Source organism: Gasterosteus aculeatus, chromosome 5 (assembly GCF_964276395.1).
Source record: "Gasterosteus aculeatus chromosome 5, fGasAcu3.hap1.1, whole genome shotgun sequence".
NCBI classification, from domain to species: domain Eukaryota; kingdom Metazoa; phylum Chordata; class Actinopteri; order Perciformes; family Gasterosteidae; genus Gasterosteus; species Gasterosteus aculeatus.
This window is the reverse complement of record NC_135692.1, coordinates 3608757-3636616: the sequence shown is the minus strand read 5'-3', so window position 1 is coordinate 3636616 and position 27860 is coordinate 3608757. Positions and strand designations below refer to the sequence as shown.

The 27860-nt window shown below is 42.5% G+C and overlaps 3 protein-coding genes across 3 annotated transcripts; 1 reads left to right on the top strand and 2 right to left on the bottom strand.

Moving 5' to 3' along the window:
- Nucleotides 1-52: 52 nt before the first annotated feature.
- rac3b (Rac family small GTPase 3b) lies at nucleotides 53-10422 on the bottom strand. The gene is made up of 6 exons (XM_040175739.2): nucleotides 9735-10422; nucleotides 6828-6899; nucleotides 6137-6254; nucleotides 5204-5266; nucleotides 4590-4749; nucleotides 53-3327 (listed from the first exon to the last, which is right to left on the bottom strand). Exons 1-6 carry the CDS (start codon nucleotides 9767-9769, stop codon nucleotides 3197-3199), a joined length of 579 nt encoding a protein of 192 aa, XP_040031673.1. The 5' UTR covers nucleotides 9770-10422; the 3' UTR covers nucleotides 53-3196.
- Nucleotides 10423-10894: 472 nt separating this feature from the next.
- On the bottom strand, nucleotides 10895-22068 carry lrrc45 (leucine rich repeat containing 45). Its single transcript, XM_040175734.2, has 18 exons — nucleotides 21967-22068; nucleotides 20628-20931; nucleotides 19630-19691; nucleotides 19459-19529; nucleotides 18245-18423; nucleotides 17627-17755; nucleotides 17300-17412; nucleotides 16186-16244; nucleotides 16012-16089; nucleotides 14893-15028; nucleotides 14567-14644; nucleotides 14369-14480; nucleotides 14205-14275; nucleotides 13973-14065; nucleotides 13287-13379; nucleotides 12739-12912; nucleotides 12341-12488; nucleotides 10895-11694 (listed from the first exon to the last, which is right to left on the bottom strand). Exons 2-18 carry the CDS (start codon nucleotides 20854-20856, stop codon nucleotides 11495-11497), a joined length of 2025 nt encoding a protein of 674 aa, XP_040031668.1. The 5' UTR covers nucleotides 20857-20931; nucleotides 21967-22068; the 3' UTR covers nucleotides 10895-11494.
- Nucleotides 22068-27157, top strand: trub1 (TruB pseudouridine (psi) synthase family member 1). The gene is made up of 8 exons (XM_040175736.2): nucleotides 22068-22521; nucleotides 22608-22706; nucleotides 24009-24064; nucleotides 24941-25022; nucleotides 25137-25209; nucleotides 26270-26409; nucleotides 26520-26576; nucleotides 26677-27157. The coding sequence occupies exons 1-8, from the start codon at nucleotides 22374-22376 to the stop codon at nucleotides 26835-26837; spliced, it is 816 nt and encodes a 271-aa protein (XP_040031670.2). The 5' UTR covers nucleotides 22068-22373; the 3' UTR covers nucleotides 26838-27157.
- Nucleotides 27158-27860: the final 703 nt, after the last annotated feature.

Sequence of the window (27860 nt, the reverse complement as noted above, 5' to 3'; positions counted from 1 at the left end):
AAGCTTTGCTACTCCACTGGTTGGTGAGGAAAAAATCATGACAGAACGCAGATTGCCTTACATATACATTTGTATTTAGTATACAAAAAATTGAAATATTTCACCACACAGACATGTGAAGTAATAAAAAATAAGACAAACAGTTGGAACAATTATACAGGTCATCTTACATTACATACGTACATGGCCAATGCATTTCATTATACAACCTTGCCTAAGAATTACAGTGGGTCAAGTAACCAGAGAACTTCCATGCAATAGTAGATTACAGTGTTTTGCTGTGTTTTTTCTCATCTACAGTTCAACACCTTAGCTAGGCAGGACCACACGACATGATTCAACCACACAGTATGCTATGCCAACCAAAGACAGCGTGACGGAGTGGGCCGCAGTGCTGCGTCTCACCACACGAGGGAGACAGACACACTGCAGCCTGTAACCACACAAATGCATTTCATAAAGAAGATCAGCCCCTTTATTGTACACTGTTAGCAACACTTCTAACTTCAACACAAGCGACTATAATCCCTTTAGTTTGAATTGTTTTAGTTTAAGAGCTAAATATTCAGGTACATGTAGATATTCATAACGCATTCCTTTTCTGAGGAGTATTCTGTACATCACTAGATGTTAATAATATCCTTTTTTTCTTTATGTCCACAGATTGTTGAAAAGTCTTGTATATTACTACAATACAATATGAAATAGTACCAAAAAACTGGACACTAAAAAACTTGGCTCAAAACAATACTGTCTTTTATGCACTGCCCCCAAACCGTGAAACAAAGCAGTCTCACTGATAACGCATGCTCGCGCACACACACAGACCCGCACGCACGCACACACAGGAACAGACAAGATTTAAAAAAAAAATTGGATAAATTAAGACAGAATATTTTAAGACCCATGCAAGCTCCTACAGCCCCAGAGGCAGAACTGAGGCAGCAAGGGTGTACAGCCCCCATGTTTGGCATGCTCGTCTGTCACGTGTTCACAGTTAGTTGAAGTTACCCAAAGACGCTGGACTAAGATCAGATGTTTGTCCAAAGTAACATGACGGGGATTATTCTTTCCACCAACAAAAGATTGCAAAGATCGGGTGAGACAGCAAATCATCTTATTTCTCTATTTTCTATTTTCATGAAGAGGCTCGGAAACCAAGTGAGTACATCTGTTTTGTCTAACTACTATTCAACAATAGATCAAGAGTAAGCCGTACTTGTGGAGGTCTAACATAATAACAATAAACATAATAAAAAGCCCAAAGCAAGTGATGAGTTGACACTTATTTCCTTATAATCCTTTCAGAGGAACACATCATAGTTCTGTCCATCGTTCTATCAGCAGCAATTACATAGTGCTGAGATGCCCAAAGCCCAAGCACTGCTTTGTTCCTTTGACTGCTCCAGCTTTCCCAAACTGGAACATTACCCTGATCCACATGATCCATGCAGCAATTTCATTAAATACACCTATTTCCTACATGCAGAATATTGCCACGAAACTAAAAATAATGATGCTGCCTTTTTTCCACCTGGACCCTATCTTCCCATTTATTTGTGACTGAGCGTCCAATGGGAATAACCATTTCTGGTCCAGTATTGAGAACACTGCAGACGCCAAAGAGCCTGCAACATAATTACTAAGAGCAACCGCTCTATCAATCAATGCTTTTTACCTCTGACAGACTCAGATTGTTGTATTATGTCAGAACCCTGCAGAGCAATAGAACCTTTTTCTTTATCGCTCACCTTCCGTTTGTTTGTGTGTGTGTGTGTGTGTGTGTGTGTGTGTGTGTGTGTGTGTGTGTGTGTGTGTGTCCAACAAAGCCCCACTCTAAATATGGGGTTCTTCTTCTGTGATGCATAGAGTTACAGCACCGGTGTACTCCGGCTCAAATCAATACAGGTGGCCATCGAGTTCAAAGACCCCCCCCTACACAGTCCAAATCATTTTCAGCCATGACATTTCACACTTTCTGTCCTCCAACACAACAAACTCTTCCTGTGACCCCTCTGTCCAACTCTCACGTGTTCACCACTGTCTTCCAACAAGCCAACTCACCAGGGCTGAATAATAAATCAGCATTTTTATTGAAATCCTCTGATAGCAAGAGGCATGAAATGTTGAATATCATTTCCTGTCCGTATAAACACATCACATTCTAAGAATAGGACCAGACTAGAGAAAGTCTTTATTTGGTACAGACCCTCGATCATCTTTCAATAAGAAATATGGTTATATGTATGGCTATGGTTGAATGCACTTATTGTAAGTCGCTTTGGATAAAAGAGTCAGCTAAATGGCATGTAACAAACAATAGTTTCCTTACATTGCACATCACATTGTATTAGCAACATCAGGCTAATAGATAATAGTTTGTTTCTATTCAGAACGGGAGTCCTCCTCTCTTTTCTTTTTGTAGAGTTCTTTCCTAAAACAATCTGAGCCGGTCAGAGGCAACAATAGGTACTTTCAGTGGACACACATTGACGGTATAAGACTTTTAGTGGACGCATATTGACAATGAGTCTCCATCGCGGCTGAATCATTGTCCCCATTGGTCAATTATACAAAAACATTGGAAAATAGGGAGCAGGTAGAAGAATGAAACTGGATTTCGAGTCTGGGCCCTCTAAGAAGATGAAGTACAGCAATAGGTTCTAATAAATCTGTCTCTTTCACCTTTTTATTTCTGGTGAAAACCCCACATTACTTAACATTTAAGTGGATTAATAATAATAATAATTTAAACAGATGTTTGCCAGCATGCCAGTAGAATGCACACTGATCTTAGATCAGGGACAGAGGGTAACTTCAGACCTGAAGGCGTATTCATAGTTATCTTTCCATCTGGTCAACAGTGCCTTAATTCAAGCAAGCATGGCTGAAAAAGAAGAGATGTCGCAGAAAGCAGTAAATAGAGACCTTTGTCAGCCCCCATGGCAACTTGATGTGGTTGTATGAGTACAAAGTAGGTGGACACTCAATGTCTTTCACAGAGACGCTATGAGCCTATTCAGTTATGGTAAAAAAATTGGATTAAATATACCAATGTTGCTTTGAAAAAACATCAATATAAAGAAAGCAATCTCAGCAGTGCACACTCACTCGTGCTAGTTTCTCTCATCCTCTTAGAGAAGTAGTGGTTGTTGTACATGGTGATGTAGTGTAGTGTTGAAGCAACGTTTCCTCCTCAGAACATGGTGCACCTCTTCCCCCTCTTCTTCACAGGCGGAGGGCAGAGCACGGCGCGGATGGCCTCATCGAATACCGTCTTCAGGCCTCGCTGGGTCAGCGCAGAGCACTCCAGGTACTTCACGGCCCCTGAGGAAGCAAGAGGGCAGGATGGGAACAAACGTGGGGATGTCAGTGTGCTTCAAATGAGGTGTTTGTTGGATCCTTTAACACCGTCTGCGACACCTTTGGGAGGCAGTGAGTCACGGCAACTGAACATCACAATGCGATGAGGCGGGATTAGCGGGGGGCGCTGAGGATGCTAAATGCGCTCAGGAAGAGACAAGTAGTGCACTACAAAGACAGTTGCTGGGAGAAAGATCAGGGAGGTGCTGTGATGCAGCCGGACTTCAAGTGAGGCCATTGTCATAGCCTTAACATATATGTGAACGTTACTTGAAACACTGATGGTTGTAAATGACCTGCATAAGTAAAAGAGACCATCAGTGACAGGTTTCTAGATCTACTTTGGTTTATTCCTTTTAAAGTTCTTTTCATGGTGGGTCATTGGGGCTTTTCATCGGATTAAAATCATCAATCAGATCAATCATGCAGCAGGTTCACCAGCAGGTTCACTGCAGCCTTCGACCTGCAGTTTGAAGATCCGGAGCGAGGAGAGCTCAGCTCCGAGCAGCAGCGTCTCCTCCTCCTCCTCCTCATCCTCCTCCTCCTCCTCCTCCTGGAGCAGAGCTTCTCCTCGCTGCTCCTCCAGGAGCCAACAGCGACACCACGCTGCTGGAGGCCCACGCCTCGTTGAAGGGCCCATTAGAGGGAGGGGAGCCATGGGGGAACCAGAACCAGGACTGAGTGGGGCAGACTGTCAGACCGTTTGTAAAAGGGGAGGTTTTCCAAACGGATGCTGGTGCTCGAAACACTTTTGAACATAAGGTTCAACCTCAAGCTCTGAAGAGTGAAATCTGGATTCCTCCAATGGCCAGCAGGAAGCGACTCCTCTGGTCCTACAGAGGTCATTGAGAAAATGACTCTACTTATCTCTTGATTTCTTCCCTCAGTACACATTGTAAATGTGAGTTTATGGTCTCAATCTCTAGTTTCAAGTCTTCTTAAGTACAGCATGATGTTGATTTAGTAAACGGTGGTCCCAGATACGTAGTCTTTCTGCTCTGCTAGCCTAACCACGTCATAACGCCACTTCATTTAGGAATCTCTTTCAATTCTTGATTTGGATCCTCTTAGGTTCATCATTCATATCTAAATAAGAATAAATGCAGCATTTACTGTACAATAACTAACACCTGTTGGTGTTTTTTAAATTTGCTGCAAAACAAAGGTAATGAGACAATCTTCATTCGACATGCAGGTTGTTGTGCCCGTGGCACTCGCTGCCTCACCAATCTCTCTGGCCATGGCCAGGCCCTGTGGGTAGGTGATGGGGGAGAGCTTCTTGTCTCGCAGCCTCTCAATAGTGTCCTTGTCATCTCGCAGGTCCAGCTTGGTGCCCACAAGGATGATGGGCGTGTTGGGGCAGTGGTGTCTCACCTCAGGGTACCACTAGGGCACCACACACATAATGTACATTTTCATAAATAAGAGGACAAAGTGAGTGAGAGAGAAGAGAGAGAAGAGTTAGCAGATAATAAATCGGTCTGAATGGAAGCATGGTTGAATGAACACGAAACATCATCAGGCATCACTGATGGGAGTCTACAGAGGAAGGTTGGACCTTCAGCAAAAGTGTGGTTTCATATGAGAGCGTCCCATGATGCTCAGCAGACCAAACCACGGCCGGCCGTCTCGCTCCCTCTGCAGAGTGCGTGGACTTGTTCAGGCCTCGCCTTACAGCGCGTCTCTGTACACGGGGTCAGGTCAAGTCCAGACCGCTCTAAGCCGAGGTCTGAACGAGCAGCAGTGTAATAAGTCAGGCGGAGCCAAAGATATGCTTCCTGGTGGTCAGACTCGGTGTGGGGACACAGGGGGGCGGGCGTTGGTCAGTCAGCGTACTGACCTTGGCTCGGACGTTCTCAAAGGAGGCCGGACTGACCAGGGAGAAGCATATCAAGAACACATCCTGGGAGAGAACCAGAGAGACGGCTAGTTGATTAGGAGATCTGTGGGTGTGAGCGTTGGATCCATCTTCATTCTGAATTGACACTTACAGTATACTTTTTTTATACTATTTAATTTTAAGTGAAAAAATACTTACTTTACTTTATTGCACTTTGGTTGTAACTACTTATGAAATGATTTGCATTATCGTTTAGCAAAAGAATAGCAATCCTTTTATTTAGTTGTTTCACAATATTTTTAGGAATTACTTTACTTTTAATTTAATTTATATACGAGACCAAATGTTTGTCCTTCTGAGTAAGTAGTATTCATGTCATTTACAATTTAAGGTAACTGATTATGCAACCTAACTAGTCATATTTGGTGTAACAGTGTAGGAATACACTTGTGTTATTTGAGTATAATGCGTACAGATAAACTACACATTTTCTAGTTCCTTAACATTATATTGTTTGAATGAAGTTAACACTCAACACTATTAACACTCAACATGCTTAATATTCACTGACATATGTCTGTCTTTTTAAATTGAGGCCTTTTACTCATATATCTTTACAGGACATATCACTAAGTGTATTAGTGATTATTTATGTCCAAAACTCCATAAAAGCAGGACGGGTAGGATTACAGTCCGTGAACAGAGTTGGCCGCTCCTCCCCAGCGGATTCCCTTTTGTTATGGAACAAGTTCTGTCTGCTTGGTGTTTTGGCCTTGTTGTCTTTGCGGACATGCCAATCACGAACGTTCCCCTGTTTTACTCTTTAAATGTTTTATACATATATTTATCACTTTAGAGGCTTCAGATAGAACTGAGTGTGTGTGTGTGTGTGTGGGGGGGGGGGGGGGGGGGGGGAGGGGGTAGTTTGGATACCGTCTGTGGGTAAGACAGTGGTCTGAGCCTATCGTAGTCCTCTTGTCCCGCTGTGTCCCACAGGCCCAGATTCACTGGTTTCCCATCCACCATCACATTGGCAGAGTAGTTGTCAAAGCTGCAAGAAGGCAGAGACTACACTCAGCAGAATGCAGGCGAGGGAGCGCACACAAAAGATCTGAACTCTGGGTTCACATCCAACAGTTGTGTAGTTGGCTCTGGATAAGGATGACACACTTTTAAAGTACGGTTTGTTTCAAAGGAAATAGTTCTCACTTGATAATACACAAATTAGATTTTTAGACCTTTCAGTGTGTATTTACACTTACACTTAATATCTTGGGAAATGTACTATGATGCTTTCTTGCCGAGACTTAAAAATGTTGTTTGATCCGAGCAGAATAGAGTCAATAAATGCATTTAACCAATTCAAAAGTAGAGTACTGTGCACAGTTATTTTCTGTTTCAGTTCATGTGAGTGCTGGGGTGGTCTTAGGCCCACGTCTGTGTCTGTGAGACACTGAAAATATTAAGGAAAGATAGCGGCACAGGTTAAATAAGTAGTTATTTGATGCTGGATGTTGACAGGTTAAAATAAATCTCCATTTTTTGAATGGGAACCCATGGATCATAATTCATTGCCAAACTCTTGCCAATACACTTCAGTATGTGCAGAGCGTGGTTTACTTACACAGTGGGGATGTATTCCCCAGGGAAGGCATTGGTGGTGTAGCTAATCAGCAGACAGGTCTTACCCACCGCCCTGAGGAACGAGGGACAAGAGGACACATGAGCAAAAACGAAAGTAGGAAAACGCTTCCACAAAGTCTGTGTGAAAGAGCGTCAAAGCAGGCTGCTCCTCCATTCTCCTTCTGTGGCACAAGACACTGGCCTACATTCATGTCGCCTGAGGGACACAGTAGCCCCCTATGTTAACCCCCCCCTCCACACACTCACGTGCACAACCTACCTCCTCTGCTAGTAAACAGTACGCAGAGCGGCCCCTCCCCTCCTGAGCCCTACTGTACTGAACAGGAAGCCCAGGAAGTGCACATTTTGCTCAATGAAGAACATTTTTACACAGAAACAAAAAAAATGCAGTGGGATTTTGGTGGTTTGAAGACCCCCCCTTTCAGCTCTTCGTTATGTCTGTCAAAGTCTATCCTTCACTTTCAACCAAGAAACAGTGTGAGTCCGATAGTGTAACAATGCTGTCGCTTCACCACTTTGAATTTAAGATTTTAGATTAACAATTAATGTTTCGTCTATCCGTTTTGTGCCCCTTCCATCTGGCAGGAGGCTGAGGTCCATCAGGACTACGACCTCCCGCCACACCAACAGTTTCTTCCCGTCGGCAGTCGGGCTCGTCAACAGAGCCGGTCCCCCACTCCCTGACTATAACACTCCACCGGTCACTCCCCCTCATACTGCACACGCCACTTTAACTGCAATTCATCACTTTGTCACTTGTCACTTTGTCTCTTGTCTGTTACTTGTTTGTTAGTGCACTCTATGCTTAATATTTTTCTTTTTAACTTTTTAACTTTTTTTAACTTTATTCCCTTGTTTTATACTAACCCATAGCCTTAGCCTTATTCTACTAACCCATTGCATTAGCATTTCATCCCACTTTATTTTATTACTTGTGCACTGTTGTCTTGTCTGTCTACTGTCGCGCACTAACCGCCAAGACAAATTCCTTGTATGTTTGACATATTTTGGCTAATAAATGTTTCCTGATTCCTGATTCCTGATTCCTGATTTTTCCGAGAGCCTCTATTGCCGTTGCTATGGAGAAAGCACAGGAAGACCATTTGTAATACTTTGCTGTAGCAGCTGTGAACAAAAAAGTGCTCGACACCTGCAGAATACATCCAAAATGGAATTCTCAAATAAAGTATCATCTGCATGTAATTTGCAACTGAAAAAGACTGAAAAGAATTTGTGTATTAGTTAAAAGCACGTTGGGAACTTCCCCAATTTGCAATTTTATGTTCACAGGCCGGTATCCTTGACTTGGAACCATGTGTTTTCCATTATTAAATATATTTAAAGAATGAAGTCAATGCAAATTCTGGTTCCGCAAATTAAAACAAAGAAGTGTATGGTTTGAGTTGAAGTAGTTTGAAATTGAAAGGTCACACATATCCAGAGGCTTTATGCATCCAATTCATAAATATATGGAAGAGAGAGACTGGAGGAAAACAAAAAAAGTGCAGTTTCTGAGATTACTGAGAGTAAGAAGTACCCACAGCCTGTATTCTTCCTAACGTCCCCCAGGGGGCGACTCCTCTGGTGGGGCGGGGCCATGTTTGACTTTCTAGTTATGAACGTTACGTTTTAGTTAATTATAACATTTTAGTTGCTAATATCTCATTCGGCGTTCCGTTTACATTTGCTCCACCTTCTCGTGTCCTGACGAGTTGCTGTTGCACATTAATCAATGTGAGACGTCATTGAGACCATTAACATGGCTCCTTAAACTATCATTTTGTGACAGTGAGACTGCAAGAGAAATAGCAGGAGTTCTAAACTAAGGTAGCTGAATTGAATTCAGCCATCATTCATTGTATCCAAATGTGCTTTTCCTATAAATATATCCTGCTAAAAAAAAGTTCCAATATTGGCCAATTTTGGGCTAATAAAAATAAAATGTACAAAAGCTTGTTGTTAGATATTTGTAATTTACCTTCTGAACACAGTCACCAAACACAGAGGCGACAAACACACACGTCTGTGAAAATAATGCAGCGCAAAAACTTGCGACACATTTAGTGCAAGGATATATATCTACCACCTGGTTAACAGTCTGTATTCCCATGTGTTAATGCAGGCTACATTCCAGGCCCAAGTTGATGACATCATCGGTTTTTTGTTAAGGCTTTAGGGAGCAACTGAGTGGTATTCCCAAAGATGCATCAACTGAGCTTGAATGGTGGGGCGATGGTGCATGAAGTGATATGTAACAGATCTGAACAGATCATCTACGAATAACATCAAAACTAAGTCTCAGAAAAGTCGAAATACTGAAAAATGCAGCATTTGAAAATTGTAGTATTAGCATTTTGACTTTAATCATTCAAAATAGGACTCGGGCCTATTCTTAAATCCTCTAAAATAGACACCAATGACCAATGTTTTAAAAGTAGAAATGACGAAGAGCCCGCTCCAAACGTCGGTCCACACGAAGCCGAACGTGATCTGGGTGCAGTAAGAAAGGCACCGTGTGAGCAGAATGAAAGCATCGGGGCCTGTTTGCCACTGACAGGGCCACAAATTCCTTAGCGTGCATCAGCACTTCAGCCTTCCTCCAGTGGCCTACGCGGCTTGTGTTCCCACATCCGCTCCCCGCGTCACAATGGACCGGAGCCCACGATGCGCTCAAACCGAAAGCCCCCCACAGAGCACCTAACGTTAACCGCGGTTATCAATCCACCATTACGGAGCCGACCGCAGGAGACCGGGCGACCGACCGGTCGGTGAGCCCTCGCCCCTTTACCCACATAGCATCCTCCCATCACAACCCATCCGCGGACGCTTCGCCGAATAACACACGAGAAAATGCGCTGGCGTTGTGTTCGCGTGAGCGTGCACTCACCCGTCGCCCACCACCACACACTTGATAGCCTGCATTTCTACAGGAGTTGGAGGCTTTCAGGGAGCCGGCGTTGTTGATTGAATAGATCCGACGGTCTGCGCTGAGGTCTCGGATGAGAGAAGCGGGCCAGTCCGCTCGGCGATGGGAGCCGCAGTGAAAGAGGTCGATGACGAGCAGTGCCGAGCAAATCCGGAAAGTAGCGAGCGTTTTTAAAGGGCCAGAGCACGGAGCAGACGGGACGACGATCGACGTTTCTTACTTCCTTCTCCCTCGAAATGATTCAACCGAGCACGTTACTACTAGCCCACGGCAGTATTACTACTATTAATCTACACAACTACTACTACCACTCGTTTACAATGGTTATACTACGATACAACAATGCTACCACTATAACGTTAGCCTACAATGCTACTCGGCCTACTAGCAGACGTCCAGTTACTACTGCCGATACTAGCCGTCACTGGACTAGAATACTAGAAGAAGAAAGTAGTTATTCTTTATTAATCCCATAGGGGAATTGTTCTCTGCATTCAACCCGCCCTACACAGAGGGAGCAGTGTGCTGCCGTAAAGGCGCGCGGAGCAGTTGGGCGTCTTGCTCAGGGACATGGAGCAGCCGGGATTCGAACCATCAATCGGGTTACCGGCGCACCGTCCCTACTCCATGGGCCACGGTTCGCCCCCCTACTGGCTACTAGACTACTAGCTTATTTAACGTTACTACAACCACCACCACTACTTTTACTACTAATAAAACCACATGCTGAACAGTTGTTAGACCAGAACTGTAAATGAGTATAATTTAATAAATGTCATGCTGCTAAAAAACAAAATATATCGAATACCTAAACAATGTTAGGAATCCCAAAAGTATGTGGAAATACGCATGGTATGTTACACCACCAGACCGATACACTTGATCAGTGATGCCTTGAGAAACAGTTAGAAAAGTTAGAAAGATGACGTTTCCTCCACAGTGACTTTCATAGACTTCATGCGTATGCATGTAAGTACACAGTTAAGGATCCTTGGCAGTAATTTCAAGACCCAGTGACCTCATACACCAACCCAGCCCAACTAACACACAACACCCTAAATGTTCATCTGTTGAGTAGACTAACAAACTAATTCCGATCAACTGCCAATCATCCACACACGTAAATCATTATATTTATTTCAGAAACAAGCGCATCAACAAAACACATCTGTTCAAAATCGGCAAAATGTTAAAAACACACCTGAGAATATAAAACACAAATATTTAATCAAATATCTGATATATTGAGATAAAAAATTGCAATTTACATTTTAAAAGACTACGTCCGGAGTTTAAGTTGGACTTTATTCCTAATGTTTTTCATAGAAACAGTCATTTTGTGAATCGGCTTTTCGTTGTGTGTCTGAGCCAGACAGATGTGACGGTGTAGAGGCCAAAGTGTTCATTACTACACCGGTAAGGGGGAGTCAAAATTTAGTTTTGACTTAAGGCAATAGAGGAAATATCTTAGGGTTGTCCGTTCCTGCAAGAGCATTAATGTGCTAAAGTTATCCAAAGATCTAAAAACCGCATCAAATTATAATTTACATGTCATATCTATCTTCTTGGGCCCATGAATGACTTCTTTGACCTCTCATTTTTTGATTGTAACTGCAGAGTGTGTTGAGGTATCTTCCCTCAGACTTCAGGCAATCAAGATTTTTCTTCAGACAGTCCTGACCTGTGCAGGAATGGAGTGAGTGTTCTGGGGGGATAAGCGGTTATTTCTTGGAGCTGCTGTAGTGTCCCAGAGGAGAGCCCTGGACGTATGTGAGGATGGCACTCTGAAGGTAGCTGGCTCTGTGGGCTTCGTCCTCCCTCATCCTCTGGATCTCTGCCTCTTTTAGCCGCAGCTTCTCCTGCATAGACGACATTTCGCTCTCTTTGTCGAGCAGCACCTCTCTGTGGTTACTGCCCAGCGCTGCAGGAGAGCGAGCCACAGAGGGAGAAATGGTATGAAAGACCGTACTACAGAAAATAGTTCATTTTCAAATCTACAATCTCGTGAAATATGAAATATTGCATTGTATTGCAATGCATTTGACTGGGTGATCTAGCTAAATCTAGTTTGCTTTAATATTTCTGCACATATTACAACCAGAGTAAATTATCCACACACAGTTACTCTGTGGGTTCATTTCCTGTTTTATTTTGTAGTTTCCTGCCTCTCGTGTCCTTGGATTAACTTCACTTCCTGCCCTGGTGTGTTTTCCCTGTGATTGTGATTTTCTGCCATCTCCCTGATTGTTTACTCATGCGTCCAATCCCCTGCTCTTTCCCAGTGTATTTAAACCAGGTGTGTCGCTCAACGTTTTGTAGGTTCATTGTCGATGGTGGTTTCCTGTTTCAAATTATGTCTTGGTTCCTGTTTTTTCCCCTAAGCATTTTTGATATTTCGCTTGGATAAAGTAGTTCCTGTTTAGGAAACCGACGAGTCTGCGTCCGAGACCTGATTTGCGGCTGACGGACGTGAGATAGGCATATAGAATAGAATATAACTTGGTAAAATGTAAAAATACTTGTATAAAAAGATGAGAAAATAACAAACAAAAAAAAGAGTGGTGCACCTTTAATCTCTCTCTCCAGAGCACTGATCTTCTCTTTGAGGCCCCCCTGAGCGGTTCTCTCAGCATGTAAATGTCCAATCTGCTCCTGCAGCTCCACCCTCACACGGCTTACTTCGGCCACCTTCTCCTGGTCCTTCCCCGACAGCTCCTGCAACAACATTCCAATCCTTTCCATTCATTTGCCTTCATACAAAAGTCCCAATCATTTTATCCCCTCAACTTTAGGTGACTGACAATTCCATCTCTTTAGACGGACATAATATCTGGCTCAGGGGTAGGCTGATTACAATCGACCGGTCGATCGCCAATCTGTGCAAGTCACCGAGTAAGGTAATGACCAAGAATGTGAGGAATGATTGTAACGGTTTCCTCCTTCTTACAGACAGGTGGATCCTCACCTGCTGGAGCTCCTCTGTCCTGCGCCGCAGTCCGTTTATCTCCATGCTCTGCTGGCTGTTCTTGGCCTGCAGCTCAGAGATGGTCTGTTTCTGCTGGGAGCAGTGGAGCTGAGTCTCCTGTTGGAGGGAACGCACGGAGCGAAGCTTCTCCTCCAAGGTCGACACATGCTCCTGCTGCTCACAGGAAGAACCAACATAAGGATGATGGAGATTCTGAGTGCATAGTTTTGTATCAGGAGAGTGAAGACAATGGCTGATTAAGTACAACAGGCTGCAGGCGTTCATTGACTGATCATTGATTGATCAGATGCATTTGATTAACTATATTTGATATAATATATCAAATATATATTTGATATTATGTCATATATAGCCAAAAGAAAAGGTGTGGACAAGGTTTTGTGTTGGATCTAGGCTAGTCCTATTTACTTGCATATCTTGAAGGGTAAACATTCAATACTGGATTTGACTACTGAGGATTTGATTGTGCTCAAAAAACCTCTATAACTGCACGTTAATGATCAAGGGTGCTGATTTTTTAAACCCACCTCCTCCAGACGCGCTTGAGCTCGCACCTTTCCTAGCTCCTCTTCTGCCTGGGTCCTCTCCATCACACACGCAGCTTTAGCTTTACTCAGCTCCTACAACAAACAGACATGAGAAGGAACACAGGTGGACTGGAGATTCCCAGCTTTAAAATTGGGGATTTGAATAACTGAACTGCCAGGAAAGATACAGATAGGGAAAACAATAAAGACAGCCTCCCATTGGTCTCTGGCACTAAACCTCATCTGCTTCTCACAAAATATGCAAAGGTTGAATTTGCGCATGTGCCAGAGTGTACTGCTATCGCCGTGAAGGGCCTCTGATAGTGGATTTGTTTTATAGTTCAGTTTAATGGTAACAATAGACATCCTACAGTATTATTTCATTTGCTCCAATAGATTGGTGTTTTGGTGAGCAGTCAATCAACAATCTCCAACGGCAACAGAAACAAATGGGGGAAAATAGTTCCTGGCGTCTCAACGTGGTATTTCCATAAGCGATTCCATTTCCCGGGAAGGGACAAGCTTGAATAAAACAAAACACTGCTTTACGTTGTGTCTTTTAAAATTGGTTCTGGATGTCTGGCAGTGCTATGTTTGACTACGCTGTAACGCCATGATAGCTGATAAATAAATGCAATAAGTTGTGTGTTATTTGTGTTTTACACATGTATACTATAAATTCTGACCTCTTCCAGCTGTATCCGCTGTCCTTCCACTCTGAAGATGCGTTCCTGCAGAGCCCTCTCGCTATCTTCCAGATGTCGATTCACGTGCTCCACCTGTTACAAATTAGAACCTTCAGCATTCATGTCATTTATATGTATTATAATTTAGTTTTTAGTAATGATTTAGTATGTATGAAATATAAATGAACAGGAGTATATCTAGTATACAGTATGTTTAAAGACATGAGAGCACCTCCTTCTGGCGGAGACTGTCCATGTCTTGCAGAGCTTGCTTGGACCTTCTCTTCTCTATCTCCAGACGGTCTGTTAGAGGGGGACATACAGGACATCTGCTGGGTTGTGTGTAGGAAAATACATTCTCTTTATGTCTTTGTGCTGTGTGTGTGTGTGTTCTACCTTCTGCCTGCGCTAGTTGCAGCTTGAGCTCTGCCGTGCTGTTGGTCAGCTCCTGCTTCAGCTCGAAGATCTGTTGCTGCTGAGACTTACACCTGCGCTCCAGCTCCTCCACCTAAGACACACGCACACAACCGCTCCAATACAATAGTGCTCATAATGCAGTGCTGGCCCATGTCTGTGTGTGTTCCACAGACTTACTTTATTCTTGAGTTGGCCGTTGGTTTCTGTAAGGTTTTGGATCTCTCTAAGGAGTTTACCTTCTCTGAGTGCACTGTCCTACAGGAAGGACACATGAGTTACATCCGGTAGTTTAAGTCAATGTGTGAATTGAATAACTAGAAAATGAAGGGAATTAAAACATCTTTTTATTTCTTCTCATCTAATGTAGTAGCAACTAATCTAGTTGCGCATGTGAGATCTACCTACAGTAGTAATAAATGTGAATCATGTTTCCAGTACACATCACATTTGAGGTGAAACAAGGGTTTTCTTGCGGTGTTGTCTCTCGTCCCGTCTGTCCGTACCTCTTGCTCTTTTTTCGTCGCCCTGCTTTGTCGTTCCCTCTGTTCTTCTTTCTCACTCTTCACTCGCGTCAGCAGCTCTCCCATATTGTGGTTTTTCTGCTCGGAGAGGGCGAGGGCAGCCTCTGTCATCTGAAGTCTGCAAAATGAGCAGCACATTGATTGAGAGGAGAGGACTTAATGTGCATCTGGTACAACAGGGACTTTTGCTTGTATTGCTTGTATGACTATAGTAGGCCGGAAATTTGTGCCACGTCATTTTATTTTCAGTGTACTTCAACCGTAGTATTAAAAGGGTCATTATTCATTCACCGCCTGCATTGGAAATGTGACTCCTTTTTGAACAATAGAAACAGATTGCCTTTAGACTTAACACTGATAATAGGCAAATGTTTCTGAATAAAACATTACCCAGCTGCAAAGAGCAAAGTAGCACCAATCAAGGAATGTGCTAGTCTAATTTGATGTGTTCAAATTTGTATTAAAAAATATAAAAATCTACTGTGTTTTGTGCAGGAAGGTTTTAAACCCCCCCTCATAATAATGTATCTGTAAAAAAGATTCTTAGAGCAGCTCCTGTCAGCAGCTGTTTTTTGTCGTATCAACGTGTCCTTCAGTACCTGCAGCACGACACATACTGGTATATGCCGTACTCTGATGAAGTAATTTATTTTAATTTTATTTCTTTACATCCTTTGGATTCAGTCAAACATTTTGGATCCATATATATTATTAAGAATGAACGCACACAATAACTCATCTAGTCATCTGTAGTGACTTTGTTCAAAAACATTTGTCGAGTATTGCAATTGATTCAAGCAGTACTCGAATGAAAACAAGTTCTGATCAACATAAAAGTGTCAAGTGACATAGGATGTAAAATGTTAATGGATTGATAGAAAAGTAAGAAACACGTGTAGACGTACATCATTGGCACAGTACCTGGATGCTGTATTTATACCGTACTTTTACATTCCTCTTATAATGTAGTTCTTACAACCTTTACCCTCACTGAAAGATATGTAATTACATGATGAACCATCCTCTGCTACATACAACACACTGTGCTGTGTGTAGCTCTTTGTATTGGGGATATTGAATGAAGGTAAATGAAAGGCCCACTTGGCGGTTAGCGAGTTGACAGCTGACTTCCTCTCGTTCAGAGCTTCCTGGAGTTGGCCTATCTGAATGGAGGTCGACCTAATGACATGAGGACAAAGGGTATTCATCATTGTTTGAGGTTACATGCAGATGTAGATGTGCTGCCACCCTTCAAACAGTCACACCTCCACTCACCCGTTGGAGCGACCCATCTCCTCCCTCTGCCTGTCTATGGTCTCCATCAGGCCAAGGAACTATATGCGAGGAGGAACAAGCACAGTCATCATCAGAAACCAGTTCCTAAATTGGTAGTACTTAAAGCTGGATTGCGTAAATTTCATCCATGGGACCATCTAGGTGAAAACACAGTGATGGAGCAGAAACTTATTGTAATCTTATTTTGAATAAACTGGAGTATGTGACATTTAAGCCAATGCCAAAAGAGCTCACACAATGCTGATTAAGCCGCACACCGCCAGGGAAAGCTTTGCATCTCCCCAAATTTCCCTGCCCTATTCACGTCTTCCTGCAGAAATTGTTTAATCCTCCCTTGTAGACAATGACCCTTAATTGTGTGCAAATCAAAGATGGGCCAAATGCCGTAAACACAGCACCTGTAGGATTTAAATGCAGCTGAAAAAAAAGTTTGATTTGTCCTCATTAGAGCCTTGTGGTTTTTCTGCCAGTTAAGACGAATTACGTTGTCATTTCCCTGGATGTTACCATGCACCAATGTCGTGGTCACTATCGGAAGCCATTCTCTCTGCTGTCAGCAACATGCTTATAATAAATAAAACTGATGCTTAGCTACTGAGATGTTTACCACCTTTGCAGTTTATCATCTTTTCATGCTAATACTATATAATCAGTCATTAGATAATTAGCACAACAGCGGGTACAGCCGAGGCTGATGGAAATGTGGATTTGACAGAGGAAAGGTCTTGGGATTATCTAAATCAGTAGAGTTGATCCTGTGGTGACCATCGACGTGTGGGCCAATCCATCAATTAGACACAAAGAAGTAAAACCATTTGGGATCATCAAAGTAGCCAGGATTCATCTTCTTGGGTCGTGAGCATCAGTACCAAATGTATGACAATCCATCCCTTTTATTGTAGAAATAGTTGCCTTGAAATGTAATGTGACCCACCTGGTGGTGCAAGAGAAAAGGGCAGTTGTTCATTGAAGTCAGAATAATTTATCACCTGAGGACCATGACTCTAAACCAATTTAACCAAATAATCTTCAAACAGCTTTCCTCCATGTTCTTGTTCCGTCACAGTTATGTCCTTCCTCAGTGTGAGGTTACCTGCCGGCCCTTCTCCTCCTTCAATGACTGAATCTCCTTGCTGAGGACCTGGGTCCTGCTGCGGCTGTCCCTCAGGGTGGACTGTCTGTCTGAGTTGTGGCCAGTGGTTTGTTCTGAAAGGGTTATGAGTGAGGGGGGTAAATGGGGGAAGATGAGTCCATAGCGGTGGACCCAGAAACGATTGAAATAATTATTGAAATTCAAGTCACAGTTTACAAGCACAGACAGTACGTATTGAGGTATTATAACTAATTCTAATACAGTCGATATTATACTATAATATAGTAGCCATAACCATGCAGACTGTGAATGCACACACACACATACCAAGAGCTTTGAGTGTGTCACTAGGTATGTTGTTCCCTGCCATCTCCAGCTGCATTATGCGCTTGTTCTTCTGCAAAGCTTCCAGCAAAGTCCTGCCACCCAACAGACCGATGTTGTTCCACCTCAGATCTGTAAACACAGACGACCACGTTAGACAGCTGGAACAAAGTAAAAGGTACAGTAACATTAAGAACATTTGAGGGACTACACTGATTTTAAAACTGTTTGGTGCCGTGGTGAAAAAAATCAGTAACGACATTATTTCGAATTAAATGCTGCAATTGCTCTGTTGAGCCGTGAGTTGTTTGATGGCATGTAAAACCACCTGTGACATAAGGTTCACTTATCAGAAATGCTAGATTGCATTGACACTTCTTCTCGTTCCTCTTTCTTCAAAATTGTTCATCCCACTTATAAAGTACGGCACAACTGTTCTATGGGACAGTCAAATATTTGGTCTCCCAGCACAGGGCCTGTCCAACCACTGACACCTCAGCTGAAGATGTTCAGACAGAAAACAAAAGAAAACTTTAAGCAGGAAACCAAGGCTCCATACACACGGAAGAACACAATTAGCTCAAAGAGTGGAGGGTTCTCGTTTGGTTTGACTCGTCTCACCCAGTGCTTGAACAGAGGTGTTGCGTTTCAGTGCCAGAGCGAGCTTGGCTGCTCCGTGGTGGTCGATCTGATTGTTGCGCAGGTCCAGCTGCGTCAGTACGCCGTTGGAGGACAAACCCTCACAAAAGAGCGAGAAGGCTTCGTCCCAAATGCCTAGAGCGTTCCACTCCAACACCAGCCTGGAAACAGCAGCATGTGCTCATGGGTTCGCTGTTCACATTTAAATGAACGTTTATCTCTTTCTTGGAAGATGAAGACGTTTTTTGTCAATTCTAATAATATGTATTAGCAGTTATGTTTGATGAATGCTTCGGCAAAGCATAAAAAAAGCATGTATAACCTGAAAAATGACAAGGCGTGGTCATATAGGCACAGGGACACTCTTACCAGCTCAAATTAAGATTGATGGAGCAACATGAACAAGCAGAACAGACATTTAAATAATTTATCAAAAGACATGGTTCACTTTTTGAAGCACATGGCCAACCAGTGGCTGATGCCCTTTGACCTTTTTTTAACAGATAACTCCACCAAAAGAGCCTTAAGATAATGTCTTAAAATGCAATGTTCCAATAGTAATACTAAAAACACATCAATAATAGACACACTGAGCTTCTCTCTCTCCTTTAATGATACGTCACTAAATCAGCTCCTTCTATGAGTTTTTGTGCTTTCTCGCCTCGTAGTTTTGTATTAATTATGATTGTGGTCCTGCTTCCTGCCATAGCACTGCTGCTGCTATCACTATTTGTATTAATCACATTACCATTACTGTCATCATAAAGGGACTTTATTGACTTGGTTATATCTGACGGTGGTTGTCCCTGCCGTACACCTGGCTTATCACTCTCAATATTTGAATGATTTGTGTCGTAGGAATTGAATGTATTGTACATCTTCATTGTTGTTCAGTCTGTACATTGTACACCTCTGCCGTTTTTCTTACTTTCTTCTACCTATCAAAGGGTTTTTCCTGTGCCAATGTGAGGATTTTGGGACAGGGGATGTTGCATGTGTACACACTGTAAAGTCCTCTGAAACACATTTGTAATTTGTGATTTTGGGCTATGCAAAATAAAATGTAATAAATGGAACCAATTTCTACTTTCTTAGTTTAGTTTATATTATTTGACATGTTAAAATCACACACTACATACAGCAGCCTTAAGGGGACATTATGACCACATATTTATGCTTTGTAATGCATGTCTCACCTATGTAGAATCTTGTTGCGGGCCAACAACTTCCCCAACACTTCAGCCCCTGTCGATCTCAGGTTATTTCCCTGGGTACAATATCTCACATCAACCAGATATCAACACTTCTCATGAAATAAAATACACAAGGGTCTGAGACAGTAAATAGTCTAGTTGGGCGGGTGTTACCTTTAGATCCAGGACTTTCACAGTTGTGTTGTCAAACAGTCCACTCAGAAGAACTTTAGCACCTGAGAGTCACACAAGCGTTACTGCAAACACTGCTTTACATGATGACATCGGAGTGGAACCAAAATAGATTATTCCTCTTTGCAAACACATCAATGAGCCACACTGTGCACCGGGAGACGTGCTCATCATTACCATGGCCGCGGTACTTCATTTTATTCAACATACACGTCCCGCTGCCACAAATACTCAGTAGAGAAAAACAATATAGACCCAAAACAAAAGGGTTATTGCCTACTGTCTCCTGACTAGGATTTATTAAAGAATAATGTTCAGCTATTATAGGAATTTAACTGTGGCTTTTTACATTTTTCACTATACACATAATTTACTTTTTAAGATATTTGTCTTCCGTAGGAGCCAATGGACAATGATTTATCAATTTATTATTTAATTTATTAAATCCATATCCCTCTATCCATCCATCCATCCATTGTCAAACCGCTTATCCTGCACACAGGGTCGCGGGGAGCTGGAGTCCATCCCAGCCAACTTCAGGCGATAGACGGGGTTCACCCTGTATCGGTCGCCAGCCAATCGCAGGGCTAACACACAGACACACAATCATTCACACTCACATTCACACACCTACGGGCAATTTAGAGTCACCAATCAACATGATCCCCACTGCATATCTTTGGACTGTGGGAGGAAGCCGGAGAACCCGGAGAGAACCCACACAGACACAGGGAGAACATGCAAACTCCACACAGAAAGGCCACTGGGCGGAGTGGAACCAAGGACCTTCTTGCTGTGAGGCGACAGTGCTAACACCACACCACCGTGCCGCCCTCAAATCATATCCATATCAAAATTAAAAGATGCAATAAGCATCCAAGTATATGTTTGCATGCCTTTTGACCCCTGCTGGTATACTTATTATATATTATGTTAAACTTACAACACAATACGACAGGCTATATGTAGGCTGTACACACCTTCCTCGCTCAGCATGCAGTCACTGAGCAACACCTCCGTGAACACGGCATCCTTTTGGAGGGCCCTGGCCAGCACAGAGCAGGTATCCGCAGACAGACTCTGTCCGCTCAGGTCCAATCTAGAGCCCTGAGTAGCCCTGCTCTCTTGGAGCTGAGCCACAACACTATCCTGAGGTTCCACGCCACCCTCCTTGCAAAGGCGCAGATACGTCCGCCTGAAATCTTCCATCTTGGGTCACCAGTCGCGCCTTGTCGTCGGAGACATCCAGCGCCTCTTTTTCTCCTCTGTGACTTGTCCTGTCGACTGGAAAAGAAAAGATAATGATTTATTGATGGACAGAAAGTCAACATTTTTTATAATATTCATTAATCTTTCTGGTCACTTTCTTAATGGATATAAACATGTTTTGTCATCATATAGTCAGAAATGAAATATCTTTGGGCCATGTGAGTATGTATATGAATAGAATATTGAATATGATATTACTTTTAGTAATTACAGTGTTTACTGTAATTGTGGTTCTCGCAGATAAAAGACCTGCATTAGTATTTTTTTTACTAATCTCTCAATATTTGAGGTATTATAAAAGCAGTTTTCTGAATAATTCCAAACAATGACTAATATATATGTGCTCAGACATCTCTGATTACTCTAATGCCGAAAAGGACATATTTCTACTGTACAAATACAGAGATTTTCTGAAAGTTGTGATGCTTGATCGTGTAAAGACCAATTAGGCACCTCCTGCATCCCGATGGTGGGTTAGGGTCGTCACTTAGAGATATCCAAACCTCCTTCACTAGCATCAGTTGGCTATCAGCATTAATTAAAATTTCAGGAAAATCCAACTAATTTAAACTTGCTGCTTCAATTGAATGGAGCTGAGCTTAAAAATTCTCCACTAACTCCACAAAAAACTCAATCTACCCAACACGAGTGGAACCACCTCTTCCACTAGGAAAAAATATAAACTAAAACCAGGCAATCTAATGGGAAATTCAAACTTTGAGCGATGATTTGCTTGTTATGTTAGCTAACGTTAGTTGGCGCGGAAGAGGTCAGATGTCATCAAATCCAACTTAAAGAAATGCTTCTTTGAGGAATAATATGTGAGCTAGATCAAAATATGGTTCTTATTATTTTAGAAATGTTTGTGGTTACTAACGTTACATTCGTGATATGTTCTTGATAAACTAAGGTTAAATATATTCGGATTTGCACAATTATGAGTGTCGCTTAACGTTTTCGTAACAGGATGGCGAAGTCTCGTACAACAATATCAAACGGTTAAACGACTAAAGATCAAGCCATTTTTCGTGAAACAATAATGAAACAAACCTGAGCGAGTATCTTCTCGGCAGTTATTGTTGTAGACAGCACAGCTGACGGGCGAAGGAAGCCCAGAGACAAAGTAACCCGGAAGTGTGTAACCGCAATGCATCCTGGTCAGCGTAGTTTCGAAGATGTCAGCAATTTGTTGGCCTCTCTACTCATATACGATATATATGAATTAATTAAGAGGTCAACAAGTCAACCGTTTGTATATGATTATAATAATGTCTTGTCATATATTATCAACATTGTGTTATTTTAGCCTGGAGCTCATATAAGAAATAGTTATTAACCTATTGAACCAGCAGACGGTGGAAATTCTCAACTAGCCGCAGTTGGTGACAGAAAAACTAGTAGTAGAAGAAGAAGGGACATTATTGAATCCGTCGAAGAAGAATGATGCAGCATGGGCCATGGCAGGAAACATCCACAACACCGCGGCTCCGATAAGTAGCTCTTTGTCCAAACTACAGGCAATAAATGGATTGTTTGCGATATATAAAAAACAAGGGCCGACATCTGCAGACGTGTTAAATACACTCAAAGAAGTTTTACTTAAAGGTACTTCGATAGGGATCGGAATGGGTCTAATGTCGCATGTCGTTAGTTGAAGCTAACGGGAAGATGTTAACTTTAACTACTTTCAGAAGCCGGAGTGAAAAACTCAAACCCGCGAAAGAGGAGGAAGCAGAGCCTGAAGATGGGGCACGGAGGGACGCTGGACAGTACGGCCAGCGGGGTGCTGGGTGAGCTGCAGGGACAATTGCTACTGGCGATGTAGCTTATCTCTTGCATAAGCGAGCATGGGTCCGCTTATTAAATTACTGTATGTAGCTTAACCCTTTAGGCTGCAGTTCAATAGTGCAAAAAGGAGTAAATGGCTTGTACTTGTACAGCGCTTTTCTAGTCTTCCGACCACTCAAAGCGCTTTAACACTACATGACATCATTCACCCATTCACACCCATTCATACACTGATGACAGGAGAATCACACACAGTGACACCTGCCATCAGTAACTAACATCCACACACTGCAGTCGCAGCTACAGGAGCAATGTTGGGTTAAGTGTCTTGCCCAAGGACACATCGACATGCGGGTTAGCCGGGCCTGGGATCAAACCGACAACCCTCTGATTGGAGGACGACCGTGCTCCCCACTCACCCACAGTCGGAAAGCATCCAGGCAGGTCCAATAATGTGTAATAGCTTATATCACTCAATTTGTGTAACCTCAAATGGTTTAAGATGGATAGATATATACTTTATTAATTGTGAAATGTGTTAAGTCTCTCCCTCCAGAAACATTTCAAGCCATACAAAATAGATTGAATTTAATTATTTGAAAGGATTCTCCTAACTGCCAAGAATGCAACTGGTAGATAATTATACATCAATAAATCTAGTGTAACTGCTTTGCCAACAAATATGGAAATTCTGAGGTAATGATGGTCAGAATCATCCCCAAATGGACTAACCTTTAGATGTGCAGCTGTTAGTTAATCCTTCCTTCAGTCAATTGACAAAGATATCTGGCAATGAGTTCTAACACATCAATCAAATCAAATCAACTGATTTCATTTTCTCAATAGTTGCTTCTTTTATTTAGCCTCCCATGACCGTAAACAATGCATTTTAAGTTTTGAATATTTGCTTGACCAAATAAATCCATTAAAGACCATGGACTCTGCAAGGCTCAACACTAACTGTTTTAATTGGTTACCAGGGTGGCAACCCAGCATCCGATTGTGGGTACCAATACGTTCACCAACCCACATGCAGCGTTGTCTGGTTCTGACTGTACGAGAAAATATCCCACTGCTCTTTGTCCTAGTTTATTTGGCGCCCCTACTTTGAAGCCCTGCATGTTGGCATGCCTGCCGATCAAACTTAAATCCATGGATTATGCAATTCTAAAAATAAGAATTATTAATTGCAGCCCGGCCTCCATAATCAACAGTGGATATAGGGGTGTTTTTGCCTCCCCCCCCAACACCACCTCTAGGGGGTGCTAGCAATGTTTTGCTAACACTGTCTTCATTTCTTTCAGTTGTTGGTGTTGGCAATGGCACAAAGATGCTAAGTACAATGTTGGCTGGTACTAAGGTGAGTTTATTTGCACTTATGTGTATTATGTTATTCCTTTCCAAGCACACTTTTTTTTTTTTAAACAATGATCGATTTTTCAATCGCTAAATTACTACATTTCAAAATCAATCTCAAAATCAAAATGTGCAAGCTTATCCAAATCCAGACCTTTTTTTATGTTTTGACACCATATTTATGTGAATTATCTGAAACCAAAAGCCATATATGTTGGAATTCGATTTTCTTATTTGAAGACACAATTCTGTTTGTGTGACGTAGATGTGTTGCTGTGTTTTACACCTTGATGTATCTTAATAACATCAGTAACAGTAAAACTAAGATGAATACATAACTGATAAGAGATCATATGTTTTGCATTGAGTTCATCAATTTCATCCAGATGAATTTGTATTATTGTAAAATCTAGACTCAGCCAAGTCCATATTGGTATATTTTAGGAATATTATAGATAATGACTGATAATAAGAATCATTTTTATTTTATTGTTTATAATGATCAATTTTAGGGATTCTTTGCACAAATTTCTGATCCAAACTGCTATTTGCCTGGTTCCCGGAGCAAGATAACCTTTTGTTCTTTTAATGTGTCAGTATTTTTTTGTGCAAAATGGTGTTGGCTGAGTAGCTTTGAAGTAATTCTGCTGCCTCTAATGATGAGGGTGTAAATCTTCCTCACTACATTGTGCTGTTGTTATCTCAATGTCTCGGGCGTGTATTGTTCAATCCCGAGACGAGGATAGGCTCAGTTGGTATCTTTCAGGGTTCGGACGTGATACTTGCTCCTGTTATACTTTAAATTGTTGTGTTTAAAAAAAATTGATTTTTAAAGTTCCATGTTGTTGGTTTTTAATAATTGGTAGTGTTTGTTTTCCAGAAATACGTGGCCGTGGGTGAGCTGGGGAAAGCTACAGACAACCTGGATGCCTCTGGCAGTGTGGTTCTGGAGAAAGACTTTGGTAAACATGGAAGTCATATTTAGTCGCATGTATGTGAGCGGGCCTTCCTTTTTGCAGGGTTTTTTTGTTTCCATTTAACAAGGAGATTTCTGTGATTTCTTTTTTTCCTCACAGAACACATTACCAGCTTGGACATTGAGGAGAAACTGAAAGCTTTCACTGGAGACATCATGCAAGTTCCTCCGCTGTAAGTAAAGCCTCCGATCCTAGGAAACCTAGTGATCACCAGGCCCGGGGTTGCCACCCGTAACCTAAAATACGTAATCGTCACATATTTGAGAATAGAACAGCACGTCCTTTTGAATCAACATGGGAAAGGATTTGTCCCCTATTTTCCGAGTTACCGTCAGTGCATCCCATGCAAATAATCCCTCCCCAATTCTGAACACCGATTGGGTAATTCTCGCTGTTCGATGGTCTGGCCGTGAACCTGAAATAAACCAATCAGAGTCAGGCCGGGTCTCTTGGCGGAGTATCGATTTGAAAGAATCCCTTATTTTTCTGTACTAAAGGTGCCAACCCTAACCGGACTTCAGAATGGAGATCTAGTTTCTTTGCCATCCTGACTGCAAGGGAGCTGGGACAGACAATTGCATGAGATTAATCGGTTGTTTTAGAGCTCGATTTCTCTTGATTCTCTATTCAAGATTTCTCATGAATAAAATTGACTCTAAATCTAAACAGCAATTGTTTTTAATAGGAGTGCAGGTAACCCAGCTGGGAACGCTGGAGCGTTGAAGCTCCCGCTTCTTATTTCAATAAGCGACCCCTTTATTGTCGGTGCATCTAAAGGGGGTTGGCTGCCTAACAGGAGGCACCAGACTCTCTACCTGATCACGTGTTGACAATCAAGCTGAATCCTTCAAATGATGCTTTCAATGACTTTTTTTCAGTTTTTGTGAACTCTTGAGCATACTGCTATGATAAGAACACAACTTGTAAATGAAGGAAAACACATTTATTGGAACAGAGCGTAACATTTTGGACCCCCACTAGATGGCTCTCAGAGGTCTGGTGATTGAGAATTGCTACATTAAACCTGCATTGTTCACTGTTGCTGTCCCTTGTAGAGAAGCTTTCCTGCCAGTGGTAATTGCACCTCATCTAGGCAAACTGGCTGAGGCGGCACAATTCACACCGAGGAAGCGCTTCTGCATTACAGTGTAACTCTGATTTGGGTTGGATGGTATCTCTAAACTCTGCTGGGCATTTTCAGTATAGTGTGATGTCTTGTCTTGTCATTTCAGCTACTCTGCGCTGAAGAAAGACGGCCAGCGTCTCTCCGTCCTGCTGATGAAAGGTCACAAGGTTGAGGCCAAACCCGCCAGACCGGTGACGGTGCACAACCTGAGGCTGCAGGAGTTCAAGCCTCCCCTCTTCACCCTGGGTCAGTGCGCCGGGCGTGACACAGAGTTTCTCTCTACCACTTCTGACCTTCCGGTTGGAAATGTCTTTTTCCCATCACTTCCTACTCATGTGTATTGATTTTTCTGACAGATATTGAGTGTGGTGGTGGATTTTACGTTAGAAGCTTGGTGGATGACCTGGGAAAAGGTGAGATTTACTCCTTCGTCAACCAGCCCATCAGAAATCCACCCAGCTGACCTTTTTTTCCCCGTCCGTGAGAATAACGCGTTGCCTGTGTACCACACAGCTCTGTCATCGTGCGCTCATGTGAAGGAGCTGATCCGGACCAAGCAGGGTCAGTTCACCCTGGAGGAGCACGCCCTGCACGAGGAGGAGTGGACGCTGGAACACGTCCTGCGCTCTCTGCAGCCCTGCTCGGAGCCGAAGCCTCCGGGAGCTAACACCTGAAGGGCCTCCGAACGGAACCACGCGCGACTAGCGCGGGCCACTGTCTGTTTGGTTGGCGGTCATGGCTCGCCTGCTGGGCTCTACCAGCCCAGAGAACGTGCGGTCTAGACTTGATGCTTTGGAGCCGGATGGGGCACGGGCTGCTCTGCACTGCACTGGGGAATTCCACTCATTTATTCTTTTTCTCTCACCGGTTAATTCAATATATTTTTTTAATAACCGGTTCAGGCCCATCTGTTCACATCCCTTGTTGTGATGTACAGTTACAGACATTTCAGAAATCCTCTCCACAATATAAAAATAAAGTATCCAGTTGGACACAGCGAAGTTGTTTTTTCTTCCAGCAACAATTGTATTTAATCTTTGAGAACAACAGAAATGTAAACGTAATATATACTGGGACATATTAGTATATACCAATACTGTGATATCGCCTTCATTCATGTGCAGAACCTACAGGACCCCCTTGTGCTATAAAATGACATGTAATGTCAAATGCACGCACAAAGCAGGAGAAGTGTACGACTCTGTTCTCGTGCTTTTAACGAGAGCATCACACTATAGAGATGTTTTCCTTTAAACATTGATCTACTCCATAATTAAAGGTGTTGTTGCATTAGCGGTGGTGTGTTAATTCAGCAATCTCTAAGTGAATTTGTCCAGCACTTGCAAATGAAATAAATCTTCCAAGCGAAGCAGCTCTCTATTAAATACTTAATGAATGTTTAATGTTTTGCATTTCATGCAAACATTTCCAACATCACTCGTGACAAACAGCCCCTTCCGGTCATGAAGAAATGATTTAGTTTCATTGTCATCTCTTCGTGCCCAGTGAGGAGGACATAGAATAGAGGTGTACACGTCACAATTCATAATTCTCTTCAGTTCCTTGCATTCACTGCTTTTTTTATTTTTCATTTTTCCTTAAGCAGATAATGACTTCTATTCATGGTGAAGCAGGCAGCAGCGGAGCGAAGGCCAGTGTGCAGGATGTGAATTTATCAAGAGGTGACCAACCACATC

Bases quoted from the DNA above. Each gene is read 5' to 3' on its own strand.
- lrrc45 (XM_040175734.2), bottom strand. From the start codon at position 20,856: ATGGAAGATTTCAGGCGGACGTATCTGCGCCTTTGCAAGGAGGGTGGC. The intron at 19,530-19,629 runs GTAACACCCGCC...TATTGTACCCAG, and splicing joins TGAAAGTCCTGGATCTAAAG to GGAAATAACCTGAGATCGAC. The intron at 12,913-13,286 runs GTGGGTTTAAAA...TCCTGTGAGCAG, and splicing joins CTCAAGCGCGTCTGGAGGAG to CAGGAGCATGTGTCGACCTT.
- trub1 (XM_040175736.2), top strand. From the start codon at position 22,374: ATGGCAGGAAACATCCACAACACCGCGGCTCCGATAAGTAGCTCTTTG. The intron at 25,210-26,269 runs GTAAGTAAAGCC...TTGTCATTTCAG, and splicing joins ATCATGCAAGTTCCTCCGCT to CTACTCTGCGCTGAAGAAAG. The intron at 26,410-26,519 runs GTCAGTGCGCCG...TTTTTCTGACAG, and splicing joins GCCTCCCCTCTTCACCCTGG to ATATTGAGTGTGGTGGTGGA.
- rac3b (XM_040175739.2), bottom strand. From the start codon at position 9,769: ATGCAGGCTATCAAGTGTGTGGTGGTGGGCGACGG. The intron at 6,900-9,734 runs GTGAGTGCACGC...CTCGTTCCTCAG, and splicing joins TGTGTGGTGGTGGGCGACGG to GGCGGTGGGTAAGACCTGTC. The intron at 5,267-6,136 runs GTATCCAAACTA...GTTCTCTCCCAG, and splicing joins CACTGTCTTACCCACAGACG to GATGTGTTCTTGATATGCTT.